General features: G+C 59.6%; 1 protein-coding gene across 5 annotated transcripts in view; it reads right to left on the bottom strand.

The window, feature by feature from the left end:
* MTA1 (metastasis associated 1) overlaps positions 1–15,395 on the bottom strand; it is a 51,330-nt gene that overhangs the window by 20,497 nt on the left and 15,438 nt on the right. For 3 of the 5 annotated variants that reach the window (XM_054449198.2, XM_054449199.2, XM_054449202.2), the window contains exons 2-6: positions 11,944–12,011; positions 5,070–5,163; positions 1,243–1,293; positions 468–594; positions 328–391 (exon numbers count right to left, since the gene is read on the bottom strand). In XM_054449198.2, coding sequence (XP_054305173.1) covers positions 328–391; positions 468–594; positions 1,243–1,293; positions 5,070–5,163; positions 11,944–12,011 — 404 coding nt within the window. The remainder of the gene's footprint in view (positions 1–327; positions 392–467; positions 595–1,242; positions 1,294–5,069; positions 5,164–11,943; positions 12,012–15,395) is intronic. The other 2 variants (XM_054449200.2, XM_054449201.2) reach the window with 1 other exon arrangement.

The raw sequence follows: 15,395 nt of genomic DNA, 5'->3' as shown, positions 1-15,395 counted from the left end.
AAAGACCCAGGTGGCCCCTGCCCCCACCTGCCTCAGCCACACCCTCCCCCGGGGAACCTCCCCTCGCTGGTTGTCTGGGTGGCAGTGGCAAGAGGAAAGAGCTCCAAGCTCCTGGCCCACAACTCTGGACGCATAGGGTGGGGGCGGCTGCACACCAGGACACCAGGAAGTGACTGTCAGGATGCAATCCCCGCTTCCCCCAAGAACAGCCTGGGCCTAGGGGGAGGAGGGAAAATCATCTCCGCCGCCCAGGCCAGCAGAGATCATAAGTAGAGGAAACAGTGGCCCGGGACTGGCTGCAGCAGACCAGGCCGGGCTGGGCCTCACCTCCCGCTCCAGGTAGGACTTGAGCGACTCGGTCTCGTTGAGCAGGGTGACGCTGCACTTGCCCCTGGAAGAGAAGGACGGGCAGGCTGGAAAGGCGAGGGCAGCCCGAGGGGCCCAGGGCGGGAGCTGCTGGGGGCTACCTGATGTGCGTGGCGGGCAGAGACTCCAGCTGCCGGGAGAGGAACAGCTCCCGATGCCGCAGCTGGTGCTTTAGTTTCTCAGGCAGGTCCACCATTTCCGGATTCTCCATTTCCTCTTCTATTTCCCCTGAAGGACAAGGAGCCCCCGTCAGCACCGTGGCAGACGCACACTGCCAGACCAAGGCCCACCCCACCGGCCCCACCTGGCGCCAGCACGCAGGAGGCCCAGTCCTGGGAGGCGTGCCTCCTCCTGCTGCCGGACACTGTCCCACCGCCCCACCCTATGGCGGCCCAGCGGTTCCTTGGCAGGTACCCCTGCAGACACTCTGGTGCCCACGTGCCCTTTAAGTCCAGGCACCCTAAAGGCCGAGATTCCCCAGGACATGAAGATGGAAGGAGGAGGGAGAACAAGGTCCAGGCCAGCCCCAGAAGCAGCAGGCAAGAGCAAGAGGAGCGGGGGAGCCAGCAGCTGCCAAGAGCCCAGGCCAGGAGGGCGAGGGGCAGCCGCCCTCTGTCCGTCCCCATCTTGTGGCCAGACAGCCCCATACAGCCCACCACAGACCTCCCACACCAGCAGGTCACCCTCCAGCCGGGGCCGCACCAAGGCTGGGCTGTGGGCCGGACACAAGGGAGGGTCCCTCCTCAGCTGGGCCGGCCGGGCGCAGGGCACAGGCATGCAGGCGGCCCGCCCAAACTCTGTCCCTCAGCGGCGCTGCCGCTCCCAGCCCAGGGACACAGACAGGAGGACGCCCTCCTTGCGGAGGCCGGCTCTTACCTTCCTCGCCGTTGTCCGCCCCCGGTCCGGCCTTATAGCAGACTGACAGGGCTATATAACAGACAGACAGCACCCGGCAGCACGGTCAGCGCAGGGTGGCGGCCTGCTCCCTGCCCAGGGCCCGGACCGAGGGCTGTGCCGCCAGGGGGCAGGGCAGAACGGGGGCCACAGGCCTCCCAGTGGGGCGTGAAGACCACCCGGCTGAAGATCATCTGGGCCTCACCGTCCCCCCACTTCGGCTGCCCACCCACCCAGTGCCAAGCCTCTTTGGGAAGAGCCCAGACAAGCCTGGCTGTGGAGGGCCCCTGTCCAGAGGCCACCCCTGCCCCCACTCCACTGGGGCTTCCCAGAACAGGCTGTCCAGATGAGGCCGGGGCCGGGCACAGGCCAGCAGCATGGGGATTCCTGCCCTGTGCTACGAACCCAAGTAGGGTTCTTATAACACCCAAAATGGGGGCGTGCAGTGGTGCTCCCCATCGCCCCTCACACGCCCAGCACCGGCCGCCAGTGGGCCACTCATCCCACTCAGCACCCTGCTGGCTCTCTGAGCCCGAGGTCCCCAGAGGGGACCATAGCCAGCCGGGCTGCTCGCTCTCTGCGGCCCCCTTGTGGTGCCTGCAGGAAGTCCTGGCTCCTCTGGGCACTCCCAGGCGCCAACAGCTAAGACTGAGGCTGGGAGCAGCCATGCTGGGCCTGTTCTGGGCGGGCCCTATCTGGGCCTCAGAAGCCTGGGGTGTCTGCCAGCTGAGCCTCACCTCCTCCCGGTCCATAGAACAGGGCAGGGCCGACCAGGACAGCCCCAGTCCCAGCATCCCAGGCCAACACATCTCACTTGCTCCCACTTCTGGGGATCCACGAGCAAACTGCACCCTGAACTCAGACATCACCAGGGCCCAGAGGCCCACACACCAGCCCCAGACCAGAGGCTGGCTTCTGTTCACACCCACCCTATGCCAGGCCCCATCAGAACACCGACCCAGCCTGGACAGAAGCCCACAGCGGTTCCGAGACTCCCATCTCACCAGTGTCCCGGTCAGCAGAACAGGGCTCCGTGGTGCAGCCTGTCGGAGATGTGGGCGAGGTGGGCCTACAGCTCCTCAGGAGACCCTCAACAGGCAGAAACACCCAGGCAGGAGGTGGGGCTGGCTAGTGTACCCTGCACCCCTCACACTCTGAACCCTCCCTCAGACCCTGGATACGCCCCTAAGCATGAGGCCCAGGCTGTGCCCTCACTCCCACTCTTGGCTGTGGTCTCCAGGACCCCCACGCCCTCCTCTGAGGAGGGACGTTCCCCTCTCCCTGTCATTCTGTCCTGAGAAAGGCTTCATGCTCACAGCCCTGCCAGGGGGAGGGCTTCTCTGCTGCAGGGGCCACAGTGCAGCCTGGCGGGTGTCTACCCTCCACCCTGAGGCCTGCACTGTGGGTTGGACGCCCCAGCAAGGGCTGGGTGGAGGCAGTGACATGGGAGAGCCAGAGGCCTCCCAGAATGTCCTTACACCTGTCCCTGGGATCAGCTGGGGGCCTCACCCTGGCTGCCGTGAGCTCACAGAGGAGCAGGAGAAATGCACAGATGGACACAGCCCCGGGGAGTGTGGGCCCTGCAGAATCACCGCAAGGCCCAGTTGCCAGGCAAGAGTGGGTCGGCGCTCTGAGCCCCTGGACCAGCGGCAGACCCATCACCCATGACGCCTGCTCCCTGAAGCTGGGCTCTCAGCTCATAGGAAAGCCCTGCAGAGGGGCCGCCATGCAGCTTTCCAGGGAGCACCGTCCAAAGGGGCTGTGCTGTGTACCTGGGGGGCCAGTGCTCGAGCTGGGACACTGCTCTCTGCCCAGTCTCATCAGCCCCAACGAGGCCCTTCTGGAAAACCTGCCTTCTGATACCTCTAATCACATTATGTCTGGAGTCCCCTTCTGGGGCTCTTCCAGCAAAAGGCCATCCTCTGGGGCGTCTGAGAGCAGAACCTCAGCCAAGGGGCCACAGTACCCTCAAAAACCACTGATACAGGCTCTCTGGAGCAGGGACACTGTGCCCCCAGGTGCCAGAGGACAGAGACAGGATCTACCCTGGGCCAGCCATAAACATGCCCAACTCAACGGTGACGCCAGACTCCCCAGGCCACACAGACTGGCAGGGCCACATTGCGGCGACTCAGCCTGGGCACTGCTTCTCCAGCGGGCCAGCCCTGCAGAGTCGACATAGGCCAGCCTCCGACACCAAGAACCACCAGCCGTGCTGCTGGCTGGCACCCAGCACCTGCAGGGCCAAGGGCCGCACCAAACCCCCTCCAGAATGTGTAGCCTGTGGACCTTCAACATCCCCAGCTCTCCTCCTTGGTGCCTGGAGCCCGCGGAGTCCAGCAGTGGAGTACACAGGCTTTGGGGTCAGAGGTCAAGGACCACCATGCCCCACCTTGAACGCTCCCCTCCTCTGAGCAGAGAGCCAGGAGGTCCAGTTCCTCACAAAGCCAGAGAAAGCCCATGGTCAACTGGCAGCTCCCTTTGGGCCAGCCACAGGCCGCCCCACAGCCCAGTGTCCAGAGTGGACCCAGGCTCGGGGGCCTAGCCCAGTGGCACTGATCCAGGGCAGCTCACGTCCGCATCCACTGGGTGCTGAGGAAAGGTCCCAGCTGTCCGGTGGGCAAGGCCGTGGGGTTAAGGGACACCTTCTTTCCACAAGCGCCTGCCCTGGCTGACTCCCAGCAAAGGCTTAGTTAGGAACAAGGCATCAGTGGCAGGATGGTCTGTCCTGTCCCTAAGCCCCTCCCAGGGCAGGGGGAGGTTGCCTGGGCTGACTTCCTGCCCCTCACCCACAGCGCTGGGACAGGGCAGAAGATGCCAGGGTCCTCCCACCTGACCCACCGCAAACCCACAGTCCCTGGACCTCACCCCACTAGGGGGTCGTGGGAGGCTACATGTGGGACCTTGTCCCACCCCAGCGACACGGGTACCCAGGCAGTCACATGCCTCACCTACTGGGAAATGTCACCCTACAGACCACAGCCTCAGCCTGGGCTCAGATCCCACCCCAGGTGATGTGTCAGAGTGGAAGCCAAAAACGCCCCTCACGCCTGCCCCCACCGACACATGAAGGGCCTCGGTGGGGTGCCACACTGTGTCTGGTACAGGTGGGGCCCAGCCCGGCAGGCCCTGTGTCAGTAGCGTGTGGAGGGCATGGGGGTGCCTCTGGCTCCTGGCTCTGAAGTCAACGTCCCCCGGCAGAGGAGACTCCACCACCTGTGAGCACCTGTCCCCAGGGGAGAAGCTGGGCCCCCAAGGCTGAGGGCATCCCCATGCAGCCAGTGGTTTCCTCCCACACACTGTGCTGCCACAGCAGCCCCTCCCAGCCGGGTTACTAAACTTGGGTTTGAATCGTAAAGAATAAGGAGAGGACTGCTTTCCTGAAAACACTACTCAGAATCCCAACAGAAGCCTCTTCGCAAAATTAGAGAGAGACATTGGCAGGTGCAGGCAGCAGGGACCCACCAGCCTGAAAAGTCTCCAGAAGTCATCGTAAAAGGGAAAAAGAAGCCTCGATCAATGATGCCCACACCCAGCCACACCATGACAAGCTCGCAGAGGATGCCAGTGGGAGACAGACCACTCCGGGGGGCCTGCGAGGACTTCATTCACCCAGCCCCCAAGGAAACGGAGCCAGGACACCCCCGCCCACTGTGGAAGGGAGAAAAAGAGAGGCCAGAGCGAGTTGGGGAGAGGGTGGCCCCACGAGGCCAGGACGCCGAGGATGGGCCCTAGGGAAGAAGGACCCCGCCAGCCCTCCCCAGCCGACCCTCCCGCCAGGCAGGCACCCCAGGGAAGGCCGGACTCACTTGCATGCTTGTCGGCCAGGGCGATGAGGGTGCTGGAGATGTCCCGCCTCCGGTAGAAGCACACCACTTTGGCCTCCACATTCCCATTGGCCGTCTGTAACAGCAAGGCAGGGGCGTCTGAGAAACGCGACCAAACCCGGGCTGCACAGCTCCCAAGAGGGACTCCAAGGCCGGCCCCTGCCGTCCAGGGACTGCAGGCGTAACCACACTACCCCTCGGGACTCCAGGAGGGCACTTCGCAAATGGAGCAAATCCTGCAGCTCTGGACGCCCATGGCGTCTATCCTGGGGGAGAAGGCGGGCGTGTGTCTCCATCCTCCCTCCCTTCCAGACCCCAGTGTACCACCTGAGAACACCAGGGTCCCAAGGAGGAAAAGGCCCCGCCACACTGGGTAGGACCTCAGTCAGCTCCTGGGAGGCCACGCCCAGCTATTCCAGCCCCTCTGGGGTGAGCTGCACAGCAGCCATAGCCCTAGCGGCGGACGCAGCATGGACCCCCCGCATGGGACCAGCCCTCCCATCACCCTCCTGGAGCAGCCACGGGCGCTCCCACCTGGCCTGGCTGACAAATGTCTCCGAGTCAAGACGGCTGTAAAACGCCCCGACAGAAGCACGTATGTTTTTTGAACGAGTTTTTATAACATCTTTGCTACTGCAAGAATTGTGCTATAATTCTAATCATGGTGCAAGTGCCTAACGGAATTTATAACTTTTTTTTTTTTTTAAGATGGGGTCTCACTCTGTCGCCCAGGCTGGAGTGCAGTGGTGTGATCTTGGCTCACTGCAACCTCTGCCTCCTGGGTTCAAGTGATTCTCCTGCCTCAGCCTCCCGAGTAGCTGAGATTACAAGCGTGAGCCACCACGACCAGCTGATTTTTGTATTTTTAGTAGAGACAGGGTTTTGCCATGTTGGCCAGGCTGGTCTGGAACCCCTGACCTCAAGCAATCTGCCTGCCTCAGCCCCACAAAGTGCTGGGATTACAGGTGTAACACAGCACCCAGCCTCACCTAACTTTTTAATTTTTTGACATAGGATCTCACTCTGTTGCCCAGACTAGAGTGCAGCAGGGTGATCTCAGGTCACTGCAGCCTCCATCTCCTGGGACCACAGTCCAATTACACCATGCCTGGCTTTTTTTTTTTTTTTTTTGAGACGGAGTCCTGCACTGTCACCCAAGCTGGAGTGCAGTGGCGTCATCTCGGCTCACTGCAAGCTCCGCCTCCTGGGTTCACACCATTCTCCTGCCTCAGCCTCCCAAGTAGCTGGGACTACAGGCGCCCACCACCAAGCCTGGCTAATTTTTTTGTATTTTTAGTAGAGACGGGGTTTCACCGTGTTAGCCAGGATGGCCTCGATCTCCTGACCTTGTGATCCACCCGTCTTGGCCTCTCAAAATGCTGGGATTACAGGCGTGAGCCACCGTGCCCTTTTTTTTTTTTTTAGATGGAGTCTCGCTCTGTCGCCCAGGCTGGAGTACAGTGGCGCGATCTCAGCTCACTGCAACCTCCACCTCCCAGGTTCAAGCGATTCTCCTGCCTTAGCCTCCTGAGTAGCTGGAATTACAGGCGCCCGCCACCACACCGGCTAATTTTTGTATTTTCAGTAGAGACGGGATTTCACCGTGTTAGCCAGGATGGTCTCAATCTCCTGACCTCGTGATCCACCGCCTCAGCCTCCCAAAGTGCTGGAATTACAGGCATGAACCACCACGCCCGGCCAACCTGGCTAATTTTTAAATTTTTTGTAGAGATGGGGTTTCGCCACGTTGCTCAGGCTAATCTTGAACTCCTGGACTCAAGCAATCTGCCCGCCTTGGCCTCCCAGAGCGCTAGGATTACAGGAATAAGCCATGGCGCCTGGCCACTTTTCTTAAAGATAATTTGGTTTAATGTTATAAATGGGCTGGGGGCAGTGGCTCACTCCCAGGAGTTCGAGACCAGCCTGGGCAACATGGTGAAACCTCATCTCTATAAAATGTTTTTAAAAAATTAACCAGATGCAGTGGTGCACGCCTGTGGTCCCAGCTACTTGGGAGGCTGAGGTGAGAGGATCACTTGGGCCCGGGAGGTCAAGGCTGCAATGATTTGAGATCGTGCCACTGCACTCTGGTCTGAGCAAAAGAGCAAGACCTTGTTTCAAAAAAACAACAACAAAAAAGAATAAAGAGAAAAGTGCTCAGTTGCTCTGCACAGCCTGCCGGGAGCCGGGCGTTCTCCAGAGTGGAATTCCTCTGTTTGGGACGTGCATCTCCTCTCCCCTTCGGATCTGTATCTGCTCACTACGTGGTATGAACCCAGGGACTGCCATGCTCTGCTTCAAGTCATGATCCCACGTGGGCTGACCCCTCCTGCAGGTCGAGCTGCCCCTACTCTGGCCGCCAGGTTCTCGCTCTGTTGGCTCCTGTGTCCCTGACATGCTCCACCACAGTGGGGTTACATCCACATCTTATCACAGTGACACACAGACCATCCAATGTCACAGCGAGGCATGAACACTGCAGGAACACATGACCGCAGCCACCCCACCCGGGCAGCTGGGACCGTGGGGCTGGGCTCTTCCGCATTCAGGTTCCCACCAGCTCGGCGCCCCAGGCCAGGCCTCCCACTGCCACACATGCACCCCACCCTCCAGGATCACTGTGTGGATTCCCTGACGCTCGGGGTCTGTTCTGTTGTGATGTGCTCTTGCACACAGTGGACTCAGTCACGCTCGGGGCCGGTTCTGTTGTGCTCCTGCACACAGTGGATTCATTCAGTCACGCTCGGGGTCTGTTCTGAGGCGCTTCTGCACACACAGGTAAAGGCGGTGAGGCCACACTAGGCCATTCTTTCTTTTCTTCCTTTGAACACCTCTGCTTCCTGAGGTTAACAATCGTCTTATTTTCTCCACTTGCCTAGTTTTTCATGGAATCATCACAGATTCTTCCCTAAAGCGCTCGGCAGCAGAGCTCCCAAAGAGAAAGGGCTCGTATCAGGGCGCCTGCGAGGCCCCTCCCAGAGCTGGCGTCCACCCTGCTTGCTGCCTGCGCCAGGGGCCGCGTCTTCCTGGGCGGGAGGAACCTGCGCCTGCCTCGTGGTGGAAAGGCGCGGAGGAGCGCACTCAGGCCTCAGCCAGGAAACCTCGCTCATCCACCTTCCGGGAGATGGAGCTTGGCTGGGCGTGGAGCCTCCACGCCTGAACGCGGCTGCCAAAAGGCAAAGTGGGGTTTGACTCCGGTGCTTCGTGTGTGACCCGCTTTTTCTCTAAACGCATTTCTTCTCCCGTGTTCTAAAATTTTAAATACATCTTGAAGGGGCCCCTCTTTATTGCTTTGCTCGCTCCTTCTCTGTTATTAACTGGACGTTGGACCAATGGACTGATGTCTGATTTTTTTTCTCTCCTAGTTTCTTTGTGTTTTTGCCCCATCTTCTGCGCGGTATCCTCAACTTTATCACCTGATCTTTTCATTCCATTTGTTACTTCTCCTAACCCAAGTGTCAAGAGCTTTCCTCGCATCTGACCACATCCCAGGATGGATCCCATCCATTTCTCTGAGAACATTCGTGGGCTTTGTTTTGCTTTAGTTTCCTTCTGGTCCCTGAACTGGCCCTTTCTCTGAGTTCCTTTTTTACTTTTTTATTTTGAGACAGAGTCTCGCTCTGTTGCGCAGGCTGGAGTGCAGTGGCACAATCTCGGCTCACTGCAAGCTCCACCTCCCGGGTTCACACCATTCTCCTGCCTCAGCCTCCCGAGTAGCTGGGATCACAGGCGCCCGCCACCACGCCCGGCTAATTTTTTGTATTTTTAGTAGAGACGGAGTTTCACCATGTTAGCCAGGATGGTCTCGATCTCCTGATCTTGTGATCCACCCGCCTGGGCCTCCCAAAGTGCTAGGATTACAGGGGTGAGCCCCCGCGCCCGGTCTCTGAGTTCAATTTTTACATGTGCTGACTGATCTTCATGTTAAAAGCCCTCCCCATACGTCTTATGAATTTTTGTCACTGGGAGCCTCCCAGGTGCTGGACAGCTCACTGCATGGGCTGCACCCATGGGCGCTGGGGTAGCGGGCATTCTGCTGGGTCCCCAATGCCAGCAGCTGGGTCTGTGGGCTTCAGGAGTCTGGCCGCGCTGGGTCCCCAATGCCAGCAGCTGGGTCTGTGGGCTTCAGGAGTCTGGCCGCGCTGGGTCCCCAATGCCAGCAGCTGGGTCTGTGGGCTTCAGGAGTCTGGCCGCGCTGGGTCCCCAATGCCAGCAGCTGGTCTGTGGGCTTCAGGAGTCTGGCCGCGCTGGGTCCCCAATGCCAGCAGCTGGGTCTGTGGGCTTCAGGAGTCGGGCCGCGCTGGGTCCCCAATGCCAGCAGCTGGGTCTGTGGGCTTCAGAAGTCTGGCCGTAGGGTCCTGGGAGCCAAGGAGGCAAGAGAGGCAGGGGGGCCCACCAGGGGACAGGCCATGAGCCAGGTGATCCCCACTCTCAGCCCCACACGAACTGTGCTGGCCTGGGCCCGGTGCCCCAAATCTGGGTCCTCTGAGTCCACTGCTCCAGCCCAGGGAAGGGCTCTGCGGGTCCACCTGACCCCCAGACGGGTCTTCCGCACTGCCAGCCGCACGTCAGCATGGTTCCTGTTCTCCCAATCCTGACCCAGGCCAGGGCCAGGGCCAGGGCCTCTCAGGTTGCCCAGTCTGGCTGGCTGCCTTCCAAGCTGCGCCCATACTTCCCAGTGGCACCGCCTCTTCCACCTTCCTTGCCCTGTGGGTGCAGAGCCCCAGCACCACTTTCTTGTTATTTGAGGGGGCGTTCAGGCCAGGGAACAGAGGGGAGGTCTGTACTCAACCAGCTGCGCCAACCTGGAAGCCCTGCCTGGAGCTCCTTGGCGTGGAGGGCACTGGCCGCGCTCTGTTGCAGGCCTGCGGGTTCTTTTCCACATGGTGAGCATCTGGCTCGGCTGCCCTGCCTGAACTGTCCAAGACAGTAGTCGTGCCCCTCACAGGCTGGTGTGCCGCCCAGAGACAGGCAAGTGCTCAGGCCATGTGGCCCTGGCCCTGAGGAGGAGGGAGTCCTAGGACGAAGGGGACGCCTCTGAGCGTGTGCAATGCTACATGTCTAACTGAACATCGCCCAAGGGCCGGAAGCCAGCCCCCTGCCTGCACACACCTGCAATCTACTGTCTGCACATGGAAGCCAGAAGCGGCACGAGGGAACCTTCCTGACAGTGGCACCTCCCAGCAGTGGCACCTCCCAGCAGTGGCACTCGGCCAGGCGCCCACGGAGGCACTACAGCCTCCCACCCTGGGCTGCCTGCCAGCTAGCTGTGTGGGGCCGGCAGTGCTGTCTGCCGGCCGCCCCTCCACTACACAGACCAGGAGGGACACAGGGCCTCCCCCAGCTGTGGTTCAGCGTCAGCTGAGGAACCTCCCTCTGCACCTGTTTCCCTACAGTCCGCATGCTGGGATGCGTAAAGTGCTGCCCCGCACTCAGGAGGCTCAGCCACAGGAGCAGCGCCATGTTCCAGCAGTACCCAGAGTCCAAGTGGCCTTGTTCTGCAGGCGGGCAGGCCCTGTCCAGCAGGGGCAGTAAGGCGGACTCAGAGGACACCCAGGTCATTGCCCGTGCCTCCAACGAACAGGCCTGGCCCTCAGACCTCCCAGGAAGCTGCAGGGGAGCAGACGTCGCACCCCACGCTCCTCGGCCCCAGGTGGTGGCAGATACCGCAGGGAATGGCCCTCGACAAGCGCAGCCAGGGAGGCCCGGAGCCCAGCATGGCTACGTTAGAGGTGGTGCGCTAACCTTCCCCCTCCGCCCCCTCTGGTCCCAAGAATCCCACGTCACCGCTGCCACCAAGCCTGAGGTCCAGGAAGGCAGCTTCTCACAGGTGAGGCTGCAGCATCCAACGTGGAACACCAAGGGCCCGAGTGCCCCAGGCCTGCGGAGTGGGCGGGGCTCCTAGGAGAAGGCAGCCATAGGGCCACCGGCCCAGGGGCTCGGGGGCTCGGGAGCCCTGCAGGCAGGCACAGAGAGGTCTGTGAAGCACCCAGCACCCCACCCCACTCTCTGCTGGAACCATGTGTCCACTGGTGGGGACAACCTGCCCTCCCTGAACACCCTTAGAAAGTCTCCAACCAGGAGGAGGAGAAGGGAAGCTGGGGGACCCACCCCCCACTCCCAAGGACAGCGAGAAGGCTCCCAGGGTGTGCGGGCGCCCTGCACCTCCATGACCATCTGCAGCTCTGTCTCCCGAGCTGATGGGACGGAGGCTGTGCCGCGGCAGTGGAGGCCAGGAGTGGCCGGGGCTGAGGGGCCCATGTGTCACCATCCCCCAGGAAGGATCTGGTGCTGCCAGGCTCAGTGCATGGGCACAACCACGTCCCCCGACCAATTAGCAAGCAGCTGCCAAGGACTCATGGCAGACACAAACCAGGTGGAGCAAGGGCTACCTGAGTGACCAGGGAGGGTGCTTCCGGCCACGCAGACACCTCAGGGGTTGGGGGGCAGAGCTCACAGCCCTGCAGGGCTGGCTGCCAGGGGTCGGGCAGGGCAGGGGCACCGAGTATGGCTTCCTGCAGCCTTTGGTTGGTTTCAGAATCACGCCATTCTGCTCGGGCTCCCCAGGGGACACTGGCATCTTCAGGGGACCCAGCGCCCACAGACCAAGTGTGGAGTGGGCAGGCAGCTCAGGGCAGCCGCGCTGGGTCCTGCATGAGGCCACCAGGCCCCTCACTATCTCCAAGGAGGAGCCAGGGTGCAGGTGACAGCGGACAGAGTCACTGAAGGGCCTGCGCAGTGGCCAGTCCAAGGTCAGCCCTGAAAGGGGGCCACCCACACTGGCCACCCACAGGGCAGGAGCTGGCGTATCCCCCGCCCACTACCCGCCTGCAGCAATGCCAGGGACCCCCAGTACCTTGTTGAGCTCCTCGATCCTCCGGATCAGGTATGGGTTGCTGGAGGAGTTCTCAAAGTAGACGTAGTCTGCAAACAGCAACAGAGAGAGCGCCACCTGTGGCACCAAAGGCCAGACCCAGTCCCACCTCCCGCGGCCCAGGGACTCGGGGCTCAGGCGGGGCAGTGTCATCCCCTCACCTCTGCTCCCTCAGGCGAGGAACAAACAGAGGAAGTGAAGCCCCCACACCATCAGGGAGGGGTGGCTGCAACCAAAATGGACTGACAGGCTGGCTCAGGGCCAGGGAGATGCATCTGGAGGGGCCGTTCCCAGCAGGAGCAGACAGCCCCCATCCTGGATCCTCACAGACGCCCAGCCGCCCCCAAGGGCTCAGGCCCTTCTTGCAGAAGCTGCGGGGGCCAGGCAGCAGCTTCCCAGGCAAAGCCCAGCTCCAGCACTGCCTAGACCCTGCCGGGAGCCCCGGGACACCTTCCCACTGGCAGCAGCCAGCCTGGATGCTACACCCCCAGAGCCACGTAGCCACCACCAGCCACCAGCCCTGCCCACAGCAGCCCCCATCTTTCCCTCCAAAACCAACAGCAGCGACTACACAGAGAACACAGTTGGGGCTTCCTGGGCCCAGGCAGGCTCAGAAACGGGGCAGAGTTGCTCCAGGAATGACAGGGACACCAGAGCTCACCAGAGCTCAGGGACAGCAATAGGCAGCAGGCACTGGGAGTGCCCCGAGACCGGCCATCAGGTGAGTACAGCGCTTCACTCAGCGATGAAACCATGCGGCCCTCCAGCCTTCTCACCAGCTCCACAGACAGAGAGCCACAGACTCTTCCGGAGCCCAGAGGCTTTCCCTGGAAGGCCCAGGGAAGTCCAGGCTGGTGGTGCTGACACCCCGATGCTCCAGGCCTCCTGGGGCCGCCTCAGGGGCTCAGCTTGGGAGACAGCGAGGCCACGTCCTCACGAACCAGCACCACGAGCACCCTCGCCAGCCCACCTGGCATCAGCTCTGCAGGAAGGACTGAGCAGGAGGCCTGTCTCAGCTGGAATCAGCCCAGAGGCCCGCACAGGTCTGCGATTCAGCAAAATGCAGCAAGACCAGCACCAAAGAAGCCCAGCCCATCTGTCCACACGGAGGCCAAACCTGTGCTACGAGGACCCTGTGGAGGGGCCTGGAGAGCATCTCCCTCCTGCTGCTGGCACACACCTGCAGGCTCATGCCTGTGAGGACACACCCGTGAGGACGCACTGTGAGGACACGCCCATGAGGACGCACCTGTGAGGACACACCCATGAGGACACACCTGTGAGGACACGCCCATGAGGACGCACCTGCAGGCACACGCCCATGAGGACACACCCGTGAGGACACATCTGCAGGCACATTCCTGTGAGGACACATCTGTGGGTGCACACCTGGGAGGACGCACCTGTTTGGGCACCCACGTGCAAAGTCACACCCGTGCATGCAGCTCCTGAGCCCCCCGTGCTGCCTGAGCAAACCAGCTGATCAGATGAGGCTACGCCCACATAGAGCTCCACAGGACAACGGGCTAGGAACATGGAGAGCCCAGAGGGCACACAGCCACGGTGCCCGGGGGACACGCACAGCAGTGAGCGTTCCCTGCAGAAAAGCCTGCAGAAGTGACAGGGGTCCTGCGGGTCTGTGTCAGGGCTACAGGAGGGTTCTGAATGCAGGATGTGGCCATGCTTGTGCAACGCTGTGAAAACGCTAGAATTCACTGAATCACACACTCAAAATTGGTGGGTTTCATCACGTGTAGATATCTCAAACTTTTTTTTAAAAAAGGTCTCAAATCAACAGTCTAACTTTTCACTCCAAGAAACCAGATAAATAAATTAAATCCAAAACAATGCATCAAACTTGCCAAAAACTGGGGGAAAAAAATGTCCCTTAAGTGAGGAAGGATAGACAAGCTGGGGTCCGTCCACTTGATGGAAGACTCCTCGGCAGGGGCCAGGAGTGAAGCCCCCTGGCAGCACGGGGTCTGCAGCACCGGAAGGCCCTCTCGGGGGAGGTGGCGGGCACGATGGCTGCGTGTAGTGGGGCCACCTACAAGCTGCTGGCGCAGGAAAACCAAGATGTGGAAGACGTGAGAACACGCAGGGAATTTGGGAACTATTCTGTATCGTGACCGTGGTACGACAACATGACTACAGAACTGCACACGTAAAAGGAATTGTACTGAATGTACATTATGCTTTAATAAACGGACAAATAAAGCAAGAAGGCAGGAAATGATAGAGTAAAAAATAACGTGAAACAAAAATAGTAGAGGGGAAAATATCAGAGGAACCAAAAGCTGAGTGTTTGCTTGTTTGAGATGGAGTTTCGCTCTTGTTGCCCAGGCTGGAGTGCAATGGAGCGATCTCAGCTCACTGCAACCTCCGCCTCCCGGGTTCAAGTGATTCTTCTGCCTCAACCTCCCAAGTAGCTGGGATTACAGGAGCCTACCACCACGACCAGTTAATTTTTGTATTTTTAGTAGAGACGGGGTTTCACCATGTTGGCCAGGCTGGTCTCAAACTCCTGACCTCAGGTGATCCACCTGCCTCAGTCTCCCAAAGTGCTGGGATTACAGGCGTGAGCCACCATGCCCAGCCTACAAGATGGTTATTAACAAGATCAATAAACTGAAATCTATAGCCAGACTGACAAAGAAACAAAGAGAGAAGCCACAAGTAACCAACATCAGGAACAACAGATGGGACATCACTACAGATCCTACTGACACGAGAAGGGGTATAAGGAATATTATGGAGGACTTTATGCCAGAGAACTTGACAACTTAAATGAAATGAACCAATTGCTTGAAAGATATAAACACCAAGGCTCATTCAAGAAGAAACAGGTAACCCTATTCATACTATGGAAATACAACAACAAAAACTCTAGGCCCAGATGGCTTCATTGGTGAAGTCTATAAACATTTAAGGAAAAATTAACACCAATTCTACACAACTCTTCCAGAAAACAGAAAAGGAGGGAACACTCCCCAGCTGACAGTGAGAACGCCATTGCCCTGATACCAAAACCAAAGACACACAAGAAATCAGGAAGATCGCTTGAGTCCAGGAGTTTGAGACCAGCTTAGGCAACATCACAGGACCCCATCTCTAAAAAAAATTTATTTTTAATTATGCAGGTGTGGTAGCACGTGCCTGTAGTCCCAGCTGCTTGGGGGCTAAGGCGGAAGGATCGCTTAAGCCCAGGAATTTGGGGCTGCAGTGAGCCATGATGGTACCACTGCACTCAAGCCTGGGTGACAGAGTGAGACCCCATCTCTAAATATAACTTAAATTTTTTTAAAAACTCAAAAACCAGTGTAGCTCATCATAGTCAGAGAATAAGTAAGAAAAACTCTATGACCATCTCCATAGATGCAAGAGTATAATCTGAAAAAATCCAACACATACGCTATTAAACTCTGAGCAAACAA

This window comes from Pongo pygmaeus, chromosome 15 (assembly GCF_028885625.2).
Source record: "Pongo pygmaeus isolate AG05252 chromosome 15, NHGRI_mPonPyg2-v2.0_pri, whole genome shotgun sequence".
Classification (NCBI taxonomy): Eukaryota; Metazoa; Chordata; class Mammalia; order Primates; family Hominidae; genus Pongo; species Pongo pygmaeus.
This window is presented reverse-complemented; position numbering and strand designations above follow the sequence as displayed.